Consider the following 15,452-nt stretch of genomic DNA (forward strand, 5'->3'; position numbering starts at 1 on the left):
CACCACCTGAATGGTATGATTTTCAAATCCCCCTTATTAACCCATCAGGCTAATTTTTCTAAGTGTTGTTGTTGCATCGTGTCATTTTTGTCATTAACCATCCTGAAAACTTTGAAATTAAACCTGATATGTCTTCATCAATATCAATAATAAATACTGAAAACAGTAAAGATATGATAAAGGGCCCAGGACTACCATGACTAAACCCTGAAGAACTATACTAATAACATTAGTCCAAGAAGAGCAGTTTACATTAATAACCATTCTATATCTTCTACTACTCAACTATCCCATTATCCATGGAAAACAAACTGACTCTAATGTGTACAGCAGTAGCTCATGTTGAACAATCTCAAAGCTTTGGTGAAATTTAAAGCATGTAATGTCAAAATTAGACAAGATCTTCCCTTAATGAATTTATGCTGTGATTGCCATATAGCTGCATTCCTGTTAAGATGATCCTGCTTTACTTCTCTGATCACTGACTCAATCATTATAGCATTATTAATAGGTGGCAAATTATACAAGAAAGCAAGCTTGTACAACATCAGTCAAAAACATTTCCTACATCATCTGTCCATCTACTCCAATAGTTTGTCTAATTATTCCATGAATTTATTAAAACCACCTGGCTGAAATTGAATTTCCATGGCGTCTATCCTGCAACCATCCATCCTCAATTTAAATTTATGTCCATTCATGTGTGTAGTCTGAGCAAGAGGAAAAATGCCACCAGAAAAATGCCTGAGCTTGCTGAACCCATTAAAAAAAGCCTTAAACACCTCACAGGTGCTTAGTCTCCAAGCACTGCAATTTGCAGAACTGAAGCCTTTCTTAGTAAGACTGCCACCCTTTTGTTCCCGCACCAATCTTATTGCCATTCTCTGCACCTGTTCTACATCCTTACTAAAATGAAGCATCCAGACTTGTATGCAAATGTGGCCTAACCGTGTCTTCTGCAATGATATAATTACCTCCTTATTCCTGCTAGTAATATTCCTGTATATCACTGATAAAAGAGAATGAGCTGCCCTGGCAGCTTGTCTGCACTGCTCAGAGAACTTCAATTCTGATTGCATAATTACCCCTGGGTCTTTTCTCATTTCCCTCTATCCTACAGATGTAAAAATTAATGTACCAATTTGTAATATCATACAAATTGGTACATTAATCTGGGATTACTGCTACCCAGATGCAGAACGGGCACTCCCCGGCTTACGTAATACTCGACTTATGAAAATTCAGCTTTACGTAAGCTTTTGCTGACCAGTGCAAACTTAAAAAAATCGTGGAAACGTATTTTGCATCCAGCAGGAATAAATGGAGGTTTCGTGAAAATAACATAACATGAACCCAATAACACTGGTTATTTATTTATTTTTTTTTTTTTGTTAATTCATTCTAAGGCCTTGGAAGTTGAAATATTCGCTATACAACTAAGCTATTTATCTCTTTAAAAGGTCATTTTTATAATGGAAATTGGCCTATACTTTCATCATTGTCATATTTTCCGTTATAAGAATCAATTTTGAACGCCGTTGTAATATTTTTTAAAAACACATTACTGGAGTTCACAACCATAAAACAATAAAAACAATTTGCACTTTCGGGTTTATTGGGCTTTTCTGTTAGCACAATACATTATAGACAGATAATAAACTCGATCTTATTGCATTTACAATAATACCAATAACTGGAATTCTGTGGGATTTTATACTATGGTATTATGGTGAAATGTGTTCCCCTTCACTGAAATCTTCAGCATATAAAAAACATCAATAAATTTTCAGAATCTTCTCTTCATTCCTATTTACTTATTACAATGGTGAAGGAAAAGCGACCAACAGAAAGTGCAAGTGGTGGCAGGGTTAGGAAACGAAACAAAATTGGTTTAGAAATGAAGATGATTAAGAAGTACAAAGCAGGACAAAGTTGTCATCTATTGCACAGAATTAGGTTGTTGTTATTTGTTATTTGGTTTTTTTTTTAGGAGCATTAGCAACTAAGGCCATATTGCTCCGGGGATATGCGGTGGTCATTCCCTGACCTTCCCGCATCCTCCGTATTTGGTGGTGACGGGCTCGAACCCCGGTCTAATCACAGAATTAGGTCTCACTGCTTTAACAATGAATACTATTTTAAGGGATAGTTAACATATAAAATAACATGTTAAAGGATCAACTAATTTCAGATCAACAGTGTTCAGATGCTATATCGAAGGTGGAAAAGCTATAAATAAATGGAAAATCAGATTCAGAAGCAAGTGCCCCTGAGTCTAATGGCAATTCAATCAAAAGGAAGAAGTATTTATGAAGACATTATGGATAAGTATGACGATCCCAAGCCATGTTCATGTCAAGCAATGGGTAGTTTAATAGGTTCAAGCATCATGCTGGTTTCCAAACCATTAAAGTATGTGGTGAAGTTGCCAATGTCGGTTCTGCAGAGAAAACCGCTTCTAAATCTCCACAGCCCTCAACTTCCGCAGTAGTGTGCTTATCAGCTGGAGAGGTAATTCTGGCAACGATGCTCAAAAGCATTAGCATAAGCAAAAGCACATCATGCTCAAACCATTCAAAGCTTTATACACCTTAATCAGATCACCTCGCAGTTGCCTACTCTCCAGACACTGCAATTTGCAAAACTTAAGCCTTTCTTTATAAGAGCAAGCCTTTGTTCCATTCACTAATCTTGTTGCCCTTCTCCGTACTCGTTCCAACAGCTTGACATCCTTCTTAAAATGAGGCGTTCAGACCATTGCCTTATACAAGGGGATAATCACCTCCTTACCCTGCTAGAAAAATTCCTGTATATCATTGACAAGATACTATGAGCTACTCTTGCGGACCATCTGCAATGCTCAGAAAACTTCATATCTGCCTGCACAATTACCCCCAGGTCCTTTTCGTTCTCTACCACTGTCAGTGTAGTACCACAGAGTTGATACGTCACTCTGGGGTTGCTGCTTCCCATATGTAGTACTTTACATTTGTCAAAGTGAAACTTCATTTACCACCTCTCAGCCCATCTGCTCAACTTTTCTAGATCTTGTTGCAGCAGCATACTCTCATTAGTGTCCTTAACAACCCAGCCAACCTTCGTATCATCTACAAACTTGGACAATAAGATTGATATACCATCATCGATATCATTTATAAATACAGAAAACAACAATGGACCTAACACTGAACCCTGAGGGACTCCACTAATAACATTAGTCCACGAAGAGCAGTGTCCATTGATTACCACTCTCTGTCTTCTCCCACTCAACCATCCCTTTATCCATAGCAGCAATTTGCCTCCAATGCCACACTGCTCCAATTTGTGCAGCAGTCTTCCATGTGCAACAGTATCAAAAGCATTTCTAATATCAAAATTATTAGAAATTATCTTAGAATGCTTAGAAATTATCATTTCTAAGCATTTCTATGATATCAAAATTATTCTTTGCATCCACTTCCTTTGTGACCACATCAGAGTATCCAATCAAACTGGTAAGACAAGACTTCCCTTAACAAACCCATGCTGTGTCCGAGCTGTAACTGAATTCTTGTCTAGATGATGCTGCTATGCTTCTTTAACCAGTGCCTCCATTAATTTCCCTAGAACAGAAGTTAAACTAACAGGTTTGTAATTACAAGTGACTCCCTTTGATCCTACTTTGTGAAATGGAGTCACTTTTGCACTTCTCCAGTCCACTGGGACCTCCCCTGAGTCCAAGGAAGCTTTCATAATTAAGGCTAAGAGTTTGCTTACTTCCTTTGCTGCCTCCTTTAATATAATTGGATAGATTCCATTCATCCCAGTTGCCTTTCTTTTGTTTATCTTCAACAATTTCTCCTCCACTTTACACTCAGTTATTACAAGATTATCTAGCTTACTGCCAGAGTTGACTACACCTCTGGCATTCCCCTCCCTGAATAACTCCTCATCTGTGAATGTCGATGCAAAATATTCATTTAGTTTGTTAGCTGCTTGAGCAGGATCATCAACAGTTGAACCATCGATAGCAAGTGCACCAATCTGATTCATCCCCTTCCTTCTAGAGTTTACATAAGGTAAGAACTCTTTGCTGTTTTTCTTTGCATCCTCTGCCAAAGATTTCTCGTAATCTGCCTTTGCCTGCCTAATCTCCTTTGTGACTTAGTTACAGACCAGCTTATATCTATCATAGGCTTCCATGTCACCCATTAATTTATATGTATCCCATGCATTTTTCTTCTCTGTCACATGTCTAATTAGTTCATCTGACATCCATTTAGGCCTAAATTTTTAACAATATTTCTTTGATGGTATGAAAAGCCTAGTAGCTTCCAAGATTAATTCTTTGAATGCTTCCCATTTTGAATTTTCTGTTGGTAACATTATCAATTGGTTCCACTGTATAGAATTTAAATACTGTCTCAGACCATCGTAGTCACCTTTATGAAAGCAAAAACCCTTCCCTTTACCCTTGATGGTAGTTATCTCTTTGAGTGAATCCCACTTCAGCACACTGTGATCACTGCCACCTAGTGGTTCCTTTATCTGCAGATTCTTGATGCATGAAGAATCACTACTGATAATCAGATCGAGAGTATTACTCCCTCTAGTTGCCTCCCGAAAATGCTACTGTAGAAAACAATCATCCAATAAATCCACAAAAGCCTTGCTAGTGTGTCAGTGACCAATCCACAAATTCCAGTCAATATCCGGGAATTTAAAATCCCCCATTATAAAACACTCTAATTTATTGACCCACTCTACTTCTCTGCACAATTGCTCATTATACTCATCAGATTCATTAGGCCTATAACACGCACGTATTCTCATTTTTCCTTTCCCAGTGCTAATGTCACACCAAACAGACTCAACATTGCATTGTCCACATCAATGGATGCACTTCCTCAGATTTTGTGTGTTTCTTAACTAACAGCATAACCCCCCCCTCCCTTCTTGTCCTGTCTATTCTTTCTAAATCGCGCTATCTAAATTCAAAATAAATCACGGAGCTTGACTAGGTCTATAAGCTACTTATAGTAAATAATTTAATCTAACAATTAAGTCAATAAAGCGGCTAAGTATAAATAAAAACTTTTCCTTCGCTGGAGCTGTCCACACGTGGATTTGATACCCTTACTGATACTAAGTAATAACCTAAAAAATCTCTATCTAAATTCAAATTAAACTAAAGTATTGTTACTAGGAATATAAAGCAACTCTAAAAAAATAAAATTAATATGCCAATTTAAATCAATAAAAAAGCAAAATCTTCTCAATTTGCTGGAGCCGTAAAAACGAGAAAGGTAAAACTTGTTGACGTTATGCCTGTCTCCTCTCTCTTTCTGTAATTTTATAATTTTGAGATTTTTGTAATTTTGTATAATTTTGTAATTTTTTAATTATTTATTAAAAAAAATTTAATAAATAATTCTATTTACATGTTCGCCAAACATTTATTTTTTGCTTCAATTAAATTCAGCGTGCATAGTTGTGAATGCTGATAAGCATTTAGGGAAATTCCAATTTGCCTAAAATTCGACTTACGTAGAGTTCCACAGAACACAACCCTTAGGTAAGTTGGGGAGTGGCTGTACCTTACATTTTTCGATGTTAAACTTTGAGTGCCATTTCTCAGCCTATCTGAAAAATGTAAAGATGTACGCATGTACGATGTTACAAAGAGTTTTTAGATCTTGTGGCAGTAACTTAACTTAATTACTGTCATTAACCACCCTGCCACCTTTGTAATATCTGCAAACTTAGATATGAAGACCAAATATATGAAGAGAAAAAAAAAAAAAGACATGTGACCAAATCTGTTCATTTGTTTGCAAGAAAGTTCTTTCTTGGTAACCTCTCCACACCTACACTTTGAAACCTTTTTTTCCACTCTTGTTGGTCACAGAATGCATAAGATATTTGAAAATTGTTACGTCAACATCAGTCCAGGGTAAAGAAGCACAGGGGTGCTTCTTTACCTTGGACTTTGATAATAAAATAATAATGATAATAGACCCAGGGGTGCTGTGATAATAAAATACCTAGAACCAACTCAATATATATTGGGGTGGGGGGGGAACATGTTACATCAGAGCAATCTTGATAATGTTTATGGGGAAAAAAATTAAAAGGGCAGATCAGATGAAAAAGATATAATGTGCCCTGGAAAAAAAGTTGCATAATTATGGGAAGGACAGTTTTTAAAGAGCTATTTTATTATGCCAGAATTTCACTGCACTAACAGCTTTTATTTTCTTTCCTCTCTTTTGTCATACACTGTTTAACGCATAATTTTCTGATGACATATTCACTGCAAGCCCAAATAAAGGTTTTATATTTCACTATAAAACCAAATAAAGGTTTTATTGGGCTTGTAGCATGTAAGATGTTTTATTTAACATTTTACATGCAATATATATAAGATGTTATAAGATGTTTTATTTAACACAAGTCTTCTGATTATTCCACTAGTTTCAATGGCAATGCCTTACGCATGTAATTTTAAATATTTGAATATGATCAACTTACATGATTAGTCTTTAAATTTTCAAGTAAGTGAAGTTCATCAAACACTGTTCCAGTTCCACTAGAGTATTAAAAGATGAAATAAGAGTTTTAGTGAAGACCAACAAAACAAATTACAGAGTATATAATATTACAAAATTACAAAATGCTAAAAAATATCACATTAAAACTTCTAAAATTTTGTATGGATTTCTTGATACTAGAAAATCAAATGTAAGCAAACTTTAATTATGTTTTGCCACTTAATCAACAGTAGACTTGGAAGCAAAGATGGTCATATGGATCCTCTTTCAGTGATAGCCAGGGAGAGGTATGAACATTATAATTAGTTGAGGCATATGATGCAAGAAAGCATCAGCCAAAAAAAAAAAAAAAAACCCTTCCCATTTCACCCATCCGGTCACTCCAAATGTTTCCCTAGTCCAGTCTTAAATTTATTTAAGCTATCAACTTCCACAACAACAGATGCAAGTCTGTTCCAGCAATCAACTACCTGCTAGCTAAAGGCAAACTTCTGCACATCTACTCTACAACTTCTTTCTTCAATTTGAATCTATGCCCCCTCAGGTTCTTAATCTGAGCGAGCGAAAGTATCCCATCAGCATTGAGCCTGCTAAAGCCATTCAAGGCCTTATACACCTCGATCAGATCACCTCGCAGGTGCCTAGTCTCCAAATACAGCAACTTGTAGAACTTAAGTGCACCCACCTAACACTGCCTCGATAGTATCAGCAAATATTCTTGCACCCTTTCTATTTAAGTGTATCCCATCCCTGTAGAAGAAGTCTCTCCTGTTAACAAGTACAGACCAGGCTAAAAAAAATTCTACCCCTTGAGCCTTGCACAATCTTTCCAGGGCCGAATTGATCGACAAGGCTCTTGTCATATACTCCCTCCTATTGTGTCTGGGCAAAATTGCAGACACTTTCAAATTCATCCCTAATTCACGGATTTTTTTCAACAGTGACCTGTACTTGTTAAGTAATTCTGCCGGTCTCCTACTCTTAATATCATTCATAAGTTCATAAGACTGATATATGAATTTGTAAATTGAATGTACAATCTCAAAAAATTTCGTTTAATAACAGAAAAAATTCAGAAACCAGGAGCACACTGCATTTCTTAAATTTTGCCAGTGACATCAAATCATATATTTTACATTCAGTGTTAAAATAGAGCAGCAACGTTATCCATTGCACTACCTGTGAGGTTGTTGTTGTTGTTGTTGGTATGAAAGTTTCACGACACAAGGACAACTGTGGCCAATATGTGTCTGTCAGCGTCATTACGTTCATTTTAATGATTTAGGATGGATATATCAGAATGTATTTATTATTCCTAGATGTTTAATATATATATAAAGAGCTCAATTAGGTTTGTTTTGTCGCCAAGTACATGAGAGAGGGTTAGAGGAGCTTGCAAGTTTGCTAATGATTGGAAGGATGTGGTTCGAACGGCTGAATAGGATGGACAATCAATCAGGATGTGCCTTACTGTAAGTTGTATCTGACAGACAGACAGAGCAGAGCGGTGGATCTTCCCTTAAAAGTAAATGTTTGTGAGTGAGGAAGGTATGTCCAATGCGCAGTCTTGTTAATATAACTTCCTCCTGTCTATTTGTACGTGAGCTAGATCGCCACAAACATAGATCTTTTTTTATTCTGGAAAGTTTATTGCACGATTGGTCCCTCCAAAGTTTTTCCAGATGGAAGTATATTTGGTACGAAATACATCCCTATAATCTGTAAATGGTACAAACTGAAAGTTATCTTGTATATTAAGATCTGGATTTTTTGCGGCTTGGTCTACATGATTATTTCCTAGAATTCCAGCATGGCTGGGAATCCAACAGATAGACACTTGTTTTCTTGCTTTATGCAAAACTCTGAGTTGTTTTTTGATATGCTGAATCAAGGAATTTGAGGAATGTTTGCTGTTCTGTAAAACTGCTACTGCACTAAGGGAGTCAGTATAGATTAGAGCAGGTAGAAGTTGATGCTGGGTAATATCATCCAGTGCTACTTTAATAGCATATAAAATACTGCTGTGAAAATACTGCAAACATGAGGTAAGGAGACAGATATAATATATTCCAGTAAAACTACTGCGGCACCTAGTGAGTTGTTCGACTTTGAACCATCCGTGTAAATCTGATGACTGTTTCTATTTTCAAAACTGTGCAGTGCATGAAGCTTCTGTAAAACAATTGGAGAGATCTCTTTTTTATTCCTGTTTGTAAGATGTGATAAAGGCACAGTCGGAATCCAAGGAGGTTCTGAGTTTATATCTACTGCAGAAATGTGCTGGAAATGTATTTCCCAAACTTGAGCTAAGTGTCTGAGGCGCATTCCTATTGGTTTATTTTCATTTGGCTTGCAATCATAATTACTCGTCCATGGTGGATTGTGAATAATGGACCAATTTGGATGTGATGGTTGACCGTATATTTTTGCCGCATACATGCACAGTAGATAATCTCGTCGAAGATGCAGCGGGGGGTTCCGAAGCATCTGCATACAGGCTGTAGATTGGTGAAGTTCTAAATGCTCCTAGAGCTATGCGGAGAGCATTATGGTGAATGGTATCTAGGCGACGTAAGATGCTCCTTCTTGCTGAAGCATATACAGGAGATCCATAATCTAAACGAGATCTAATCAAAGTTTTATATAATAGTAATAATGTGGACTTGTCGGCTCCCCAGGCCATTGAAGATATTGTGCGCAAGATGTTAAGTTTTAAGAGGCAACTAGTTCAAAGTCTTAGTATATGTTCATGAAAGTTTAGTTTTCTATCTATTGTTAAGCCCAAAAAGGAGAAATTTTTAACAACAGGTAGAGCAATTTTATTTAAGTATAAGACCGGTTCAGGATGAAGACCACGCATTTTACAGAAGTGTATAACAACTGATTTTTTCTCAGATATTCTATATCCATTATTTTGAGTCCATACTTCTATTTTGTTTATGGATAATTGCAGCTATCGTTCAATTGTGTTCATGCTTTGTGATTGAAATGAAATGAAAAGATCATCTGCGTACATATATATTTCCAATGGTGGAGGTATAACCTTTGTGATATTGTTCACCCGCAGTGCAAACAGGGTTGCACTTAATACTGAGCCCTGGGGAACCTCTTCCTGTTGTATATAGATTGTAGATAAACAGCCTTTATATCGTACCTGAAATGTTCTGTCGGCAAGAAATTTTTCTATAAATTGTGGAAGTTGTCCTCTGTATCCTAATTGAAATAGATCTCGTAGAAATTCCAAATCTCCATGTTGTGTCAAAGGCTTTTTCAAGAACTAGATTTACATCACCATATGCTGCTTTCTTATAAATGAGTTTCTAATATTTGTTTCCACTTTGACATGTAGGTCAAGTGTTGATCTATTTTTCCTAAATCCAAATTGGTGGGGTGATAAAACATTCTCTTTTTCCAGCAACCACATAAGTCTATTATGCACCATTCATTCAAGGATTTTTCCTAAGCAGCTGGTCAGTGAAATCGGGCAATAATTATATGTATAGGAAGGATCTTTTCTGGGTTTGGGAAATGCAAGGACAATTGCATGCCGCCATATGGGTGGATACAGGTTGTTCAGAAAAATTCTATTATATAGAATTCCAGACAATCAGAGTTTAGGTGTTGTATCATAGTATAATAAATGCCATCGGGACCTGGTGCGCTATTAGGTAATTTTGTAATGGTTGTAAGTAATTCCTCTTTTAGAAATGGTAGATTATAGGAATGAGATATCTTGGTAGAGAAATTCAATTTACTCCGTTCAGCTTGCTCTTTATATTTTTGAAAGTCAGTGCTGTAGCTTGTAACTGCCAATATGGAAGCGAAAGAGTCAGCCAAAATTTCTGATATCTGATCTGTTTGAAAAATGTCCTGCCCTTTCCAATGGAAGATTGGAGATTGTGTGATTGGATATCTTCCACTTAAAATCCGAATTTTTTTCCACACCAAACCAGGATTCGAGTTCCTAGTAAGTGAGGAAGCGAACACGATCCAAGACTTTTTCTTTGCTTTTTTCTGAATTCTCCTCACTTCAGCTTTGGCTTTTTTATATGCAATTAAATTGGCGGTAGTTGAATATTGACGGAATCTATTTATTCCATGCATGATTTTGTTTTGTTTTGCTGTTGCACATTCTGCATTTCACCAAGAGTTGTACCGTGCCTGCCTTGCCTTACTTATTTGAGGTATTGTAGCTTTGGAAGCTTCTAGCAGTTGATCGTTGATATAAGACAGCATCATCTATTGGCAGGGTTTCTATTAATTGCTTATCCAGTTTGATTAATTGCATATATTTACTCCAATTAGCTTTTTTAAAATTCCATACTGTTCTGGTTCTTTCTGTAAGAGTTGATTGTGTCTGTATGGAACATACTATCAGAAAATGATCACTGTTGTAAGGATCATTCAACACGAACCATTCTATACTAGGATAAATGGAGGGAGAACATATTGTTAAGTCTATTGCAGAGGTGATACCTGTACCCAAACTGATATAAGTGTGAGATCCAGTATTCAGTAAATTCAGTTGTTGATCATCTATAAAAGTTTCAATTATGTTACCTCTACTGTCTGTGTGAGTAGATCCCCACAAATGATGATGGGCATTCATATCTCCCATAAGGCAGTAGGGAGGTTGGAGCTGCATAGTAAGATCATTTAATTCCGAGCTGGAGAGAGGGATATTTGGTGGAAGATAAATGGACGAGATTGTGATAGAAATTCCGATGGCTATTCTTACTGCTACTGCTTCTAAGTTGGTTCTTAATGTTGTTTGCTTAGCTGGTATATGAGTATTCACCAAAATTGCCACTCCTCCTTTGGCAGTTCTGTTATCATTCCTGTCTCTCCGGAAAAGTGTATAATTTTGAAATGTGGGTGAAGATTGAGGTGTTAGATGGGTCTCCTGAAGGCAAATGCAGGCCGGTTTATACTGCTGAATAATATCTTTTATTTCATCCAATTTTCCATATAAACCACGACAATTCCATTGTATAATAATATGTTGCATTATTTAGGTCTCCGGACGATTTGCTGAATCTGACGGCGCTTTTGAGTTTTTCCGTTTATCATATTTGGGTCTATCTTTCTTCGGAAAATTAGGACGAGGTGTGTCAATATCTTCTGCAGGGTGTAGTTCTAGTACGTTCTCTCTCTCTCTCTGTTCATCAGTATCCATTTGGTCTATGTTTGTTTGTTTCTGTTCACACAGTTTACTAGATGATGTTTGCTTTGTTTTTGAAGATGTTACTTCTGATTTCTGCTTTCTAGGCACAGAAGTATCCTGCTCTTTAGTACTGGATGTTTCTTGTGAAACTGTTTTTGTGTGGCTATAGTTTTCTCCATTTGAGTGGCTATAGTTTTCTGTTGTTTCACTGCTGAAGCATAGGAACGTGAAGGTTTGGTTGCAAGTATCTGTTTTCTTGCTTCCGGATAAGACACTTTATTTTCTACTTTGTATTTTTGAATTTGCTTTCCCAATACCCACATTTCACATGTCTTCGAAAAAGCAGGATGATTTTCGTGAAAATTGGGACAGAGTGGTGTAGCGGATGTGCAGTTTGCTTGATTGTGGTCTTTTGATCCACAGAGTGGACAGATGGGATCACTGCGACATGTCGCCTGAGAGTGTCCGTATCGCAGACAGTTGTAACACCTTATTGGATTTGGTATATATGGTCAGATTTTGCAATTTAAATATCCTGCTTTAACTGAATGGGGAAGAGAAGGATTGTTAAAGGTGAGAATTACTGATCGGGTTGGAATGAGAATTCCATCTTTCTTCATCATTATCCTCCTAACACGTATCACTTGTTGTTCTGTTAGCTCGCTCAGTAGTTCTTCCTCTGAAACAGTCAAAAGGTCCCATTCGGTAATAACACCTTTCGATGTATTCAGGGAATTATGTGGGGTAATTTCAACTGGTAGTCCTGCAAAAGTTTTCATTTCTAGCAATTTTTCCGATGGATGACTTAATGAGGTTTCTACTAAGAGATCACCTGATTGTAATCGTTTTATCATTTTTGGTGATCCAACCATGGACTCTATAGTCTTCTGAACTAAGAAAGGGGATAATTTCCCAACGGGTTGTGATGATAACGAATGTATCACCAAAAAAAAAAAAAAGGGACAGTAGGCTGAGAGCTGTTTATTTTCATTCTCTTAGCCTGAGACATGTTCAGCTGTAAGTCATCACATTTATTGGGGGTAACTTTCTCCAATCTTGTGTTGTTAGTTTTTTGGTCCATTTTCAACTCCTTTTAGTCCTGGGTGATGTCTTTTCACCCAGGTCCAGCCCCGCCACGGGGAGGCAGGAGTAGTGCCACCAAGTGAACAAGCGAGTAAAACAGAAGGTTAGTATACAGAAAAATTAAGAAAGGTTATTTTCCTTTCTGAAACTTCTTCCTTATGCTTTAAGAAAGAGAGTTCTTATTATATATTTGAATAACAGAAGGAAAAATGTGTGAACTCAAAGTGAAAAGCTTATCTCTCTAATATAATCACAGTAGAATTCGCAGGGAAGATCGCTTGGCCTCAAGATTCGCTTGGCACCCGGAGCTCTACCTGTGAGGGTTCTGAAACTTGTTTATATAGAGTAATATTCATTACCCGTAAAAAATTATACTTAAAAATACTGATTATAAATTATATTTTTATATTCTGTAACAACCATCACAAAATATGAACCTTTATACTGCTAACTGACTGAATTTATGGATCAAAATGCATAACACTAGTGATCATATCTTCAAAAGCATTGCAGGAGATAGTCTGTTCCACTCTAAATCTCATAAATTGAGAATGACCTGAGCTTGATATCTGTCACTGGCCAATATTAAGATATAGTTTCCATTACGACAGGAACAGATGATATGGGCTCAGTTTAGAAGGCTCAATTGCAAAAGTAGGGTGTTTTTTTTTTTTTTTTTTTTTTTAATTGTAATATTTTAATTAATTTGAGCATATAATATTGCAATAATATTCAACCTAAATCCCAAAAAGCACTTTCCCCACTTAATAAAGTGGTTCATTAAAATAGTTTTGTTTTATATAATTAGTATACAAAAATATTCAAACATTTTATAGCTAAAGAAATACACTGCCCAATCAAAATATTATAACCACCTATCAAATAGTGGTTATGATGAGTATCCTCCACTTACTGCCAGTAATGCTGCTACAATAGACTCTAAAGTCCTCTGAACATTGCTGGAGGCATATTGTACCATATATTGTACCATTGCATCCTACAGACCTACGTTTCATGGTGAAGGGTCCCAATATACACTCTGTTGATCCACATAATCGCAGAGATCTACTATGGGATTCACATCTGGTGAATTCAGCAGCTAAGGTAGCACTTTTGAAGTCACATTTGTGTTTGGGCAAATCACTCTTGAATACCAGCAAATTGGGGAGGACACATTATCCTTCTGGAACACACCTGTGCCATCAGTGCCACAAAGCAGCATAACTGATCAGCCACAATGGACATTGTGGCTGATCAGTTATGTAACATTCAGAGTGCAATCTACAGGTGTGAGGGCTCCAAAAGGCTCCCAGAAAACATCCTCCATACCAAAACAATGCAATTGCCTTCCTGTTTCTGTTGGACCAGGGCAATGGAATGATTCCTCTCTGCAGTTTGTTGCTGTACCCGCCATCATAGCAGTAAATACAATTCATCAGAAAAAGCAACTTTTTTCCAACTGTCAATGGTCCAATGCCACCAGACAGATGCAAACTTTGGGTGTGGATGGCTATACATATGGGTATCTCGACTGGATGCCTACTCAAGGGCACATACAGAGGAGGGTTTGTTGAATCATGCTCTTGGAAACACCACTGGTAATTCCCATGGTTAAGATCCATGGTAAGCAGTTTCACGAATTTTTTCTGTCTATTGGCTCGCACAAGGCAGGACAGCCTACGTTCACCATGACCATCACTGAGGCATGGATGCTCGCTTCAGTGATGCCCAGCAAGTGTTGCTCTGTTCACGATATGTCCATTCTTGGAACACCTTAAGTACAGCACATCACAAAAAGCCCACAACATTCACAGTTTCTGTAAGCCTGCCATACTACAACCAGTAGAGTGGCAATCTTACAGAACAGAAGCTTACATTGCCCAACAACCATTCCTCTTTTTTCAAAGCCTTTCAGATCTTGTCCCTTGCCCACAATAATAAAGTACTTCATATGGACTGTAAGCATGAACCTGCAGTACCATATTTTACCAGTTTTTGCTGCAACATGCATGCCACCAGATAGAGAGAAATGGCAGGTTGCTAAAATGCAGGGATGGCCATAATGTTTCAAATGGGCAGTGTATAATGTGGCCATGTTAAGGGTTGTAAGATTTATAGAAAGAATTTGGTGTTTATATAAAAATAAAAAAATTAATCTATTTATTCATGTTTATACAAATCTCAGAATACAAAGAAAATAACTAAAGTTTCTAGGGCTTTAGCTGTTTCTTTAGTATCTGTTTCCAATTCATAAAAACGTAACTATTAAAATATTTTGTGAACATTTATAAATTAAAAAAAAAAAAAAAAAAACAAGCTGAAAACAAATTTAATACTCTAAATATTTATATCCATCCACAAATTCTGAGATCATAATGTTGGAATCCAAGCAGATGTGTACTGTTACTAATACACTTACCTTAAACAACTCAACAAAAAAATGCAATAATGTATCAAACTATTTACCACATTCTTAAGAAATGCAAGGGGTGGGGATACATAGCTGTTTTAAAAAAGTACTAATGCGCTGACTGCTTAAAAGAATTACCAGAAAAATCAGTATCTAAGCACATCCTGACCTAACTACATCACCAATCAATAAGACATTGTTACCATTTCCATTTTTCTATGTTCACCAAAAAAAAAAAAAAAAAAAATGCCCAGAAGTTACCAAA

The 15,452-nt window shown here is 36.7% G+C and overlaps 1 protein-coding gene across 2 annotated transcripts in view; it reads right to left on the reverse strand.

The window, feature by feature from the left end:
- The window catches only part of ATP8A (ATPase phospholipid transporting 8A1), a 1,160,338-nt gene that overhangs the window by 686,443 nt on the left and 458,443 nt on the right, over window positions 1-15,452 (reverse strand). For both annotated transcript variants that reach the window (XM_090368461.1, XM_090368462.1), the window contains one exon: window positions 6,511-6,568. In XM_090368461.1, the coding sequence (XP_090224587.1) occupies window positions 6,511-6,568 (58 nt within the window). The remainder of the gene's footprint in view (window positions 1-6,510; window positions 6,569-15,452) is intronic.

This window comes from Mastigoproctus giganteus, chromosome 2 (genome assembly GCF_048544385.1).
Source record: "Mastigoproctus giganteus isolate SK-2022 chromosome 2, ASM4854438v1, whole genome shotgun sequence".
NCBI classification, from domain to species: domain Eukaryota; kingdom Metazoa; phylum Arthropoda; class Arachnida; order Uropygi; family Thelyphonidae; genus Mastigoproctus; species Mastigoproctus giganteus.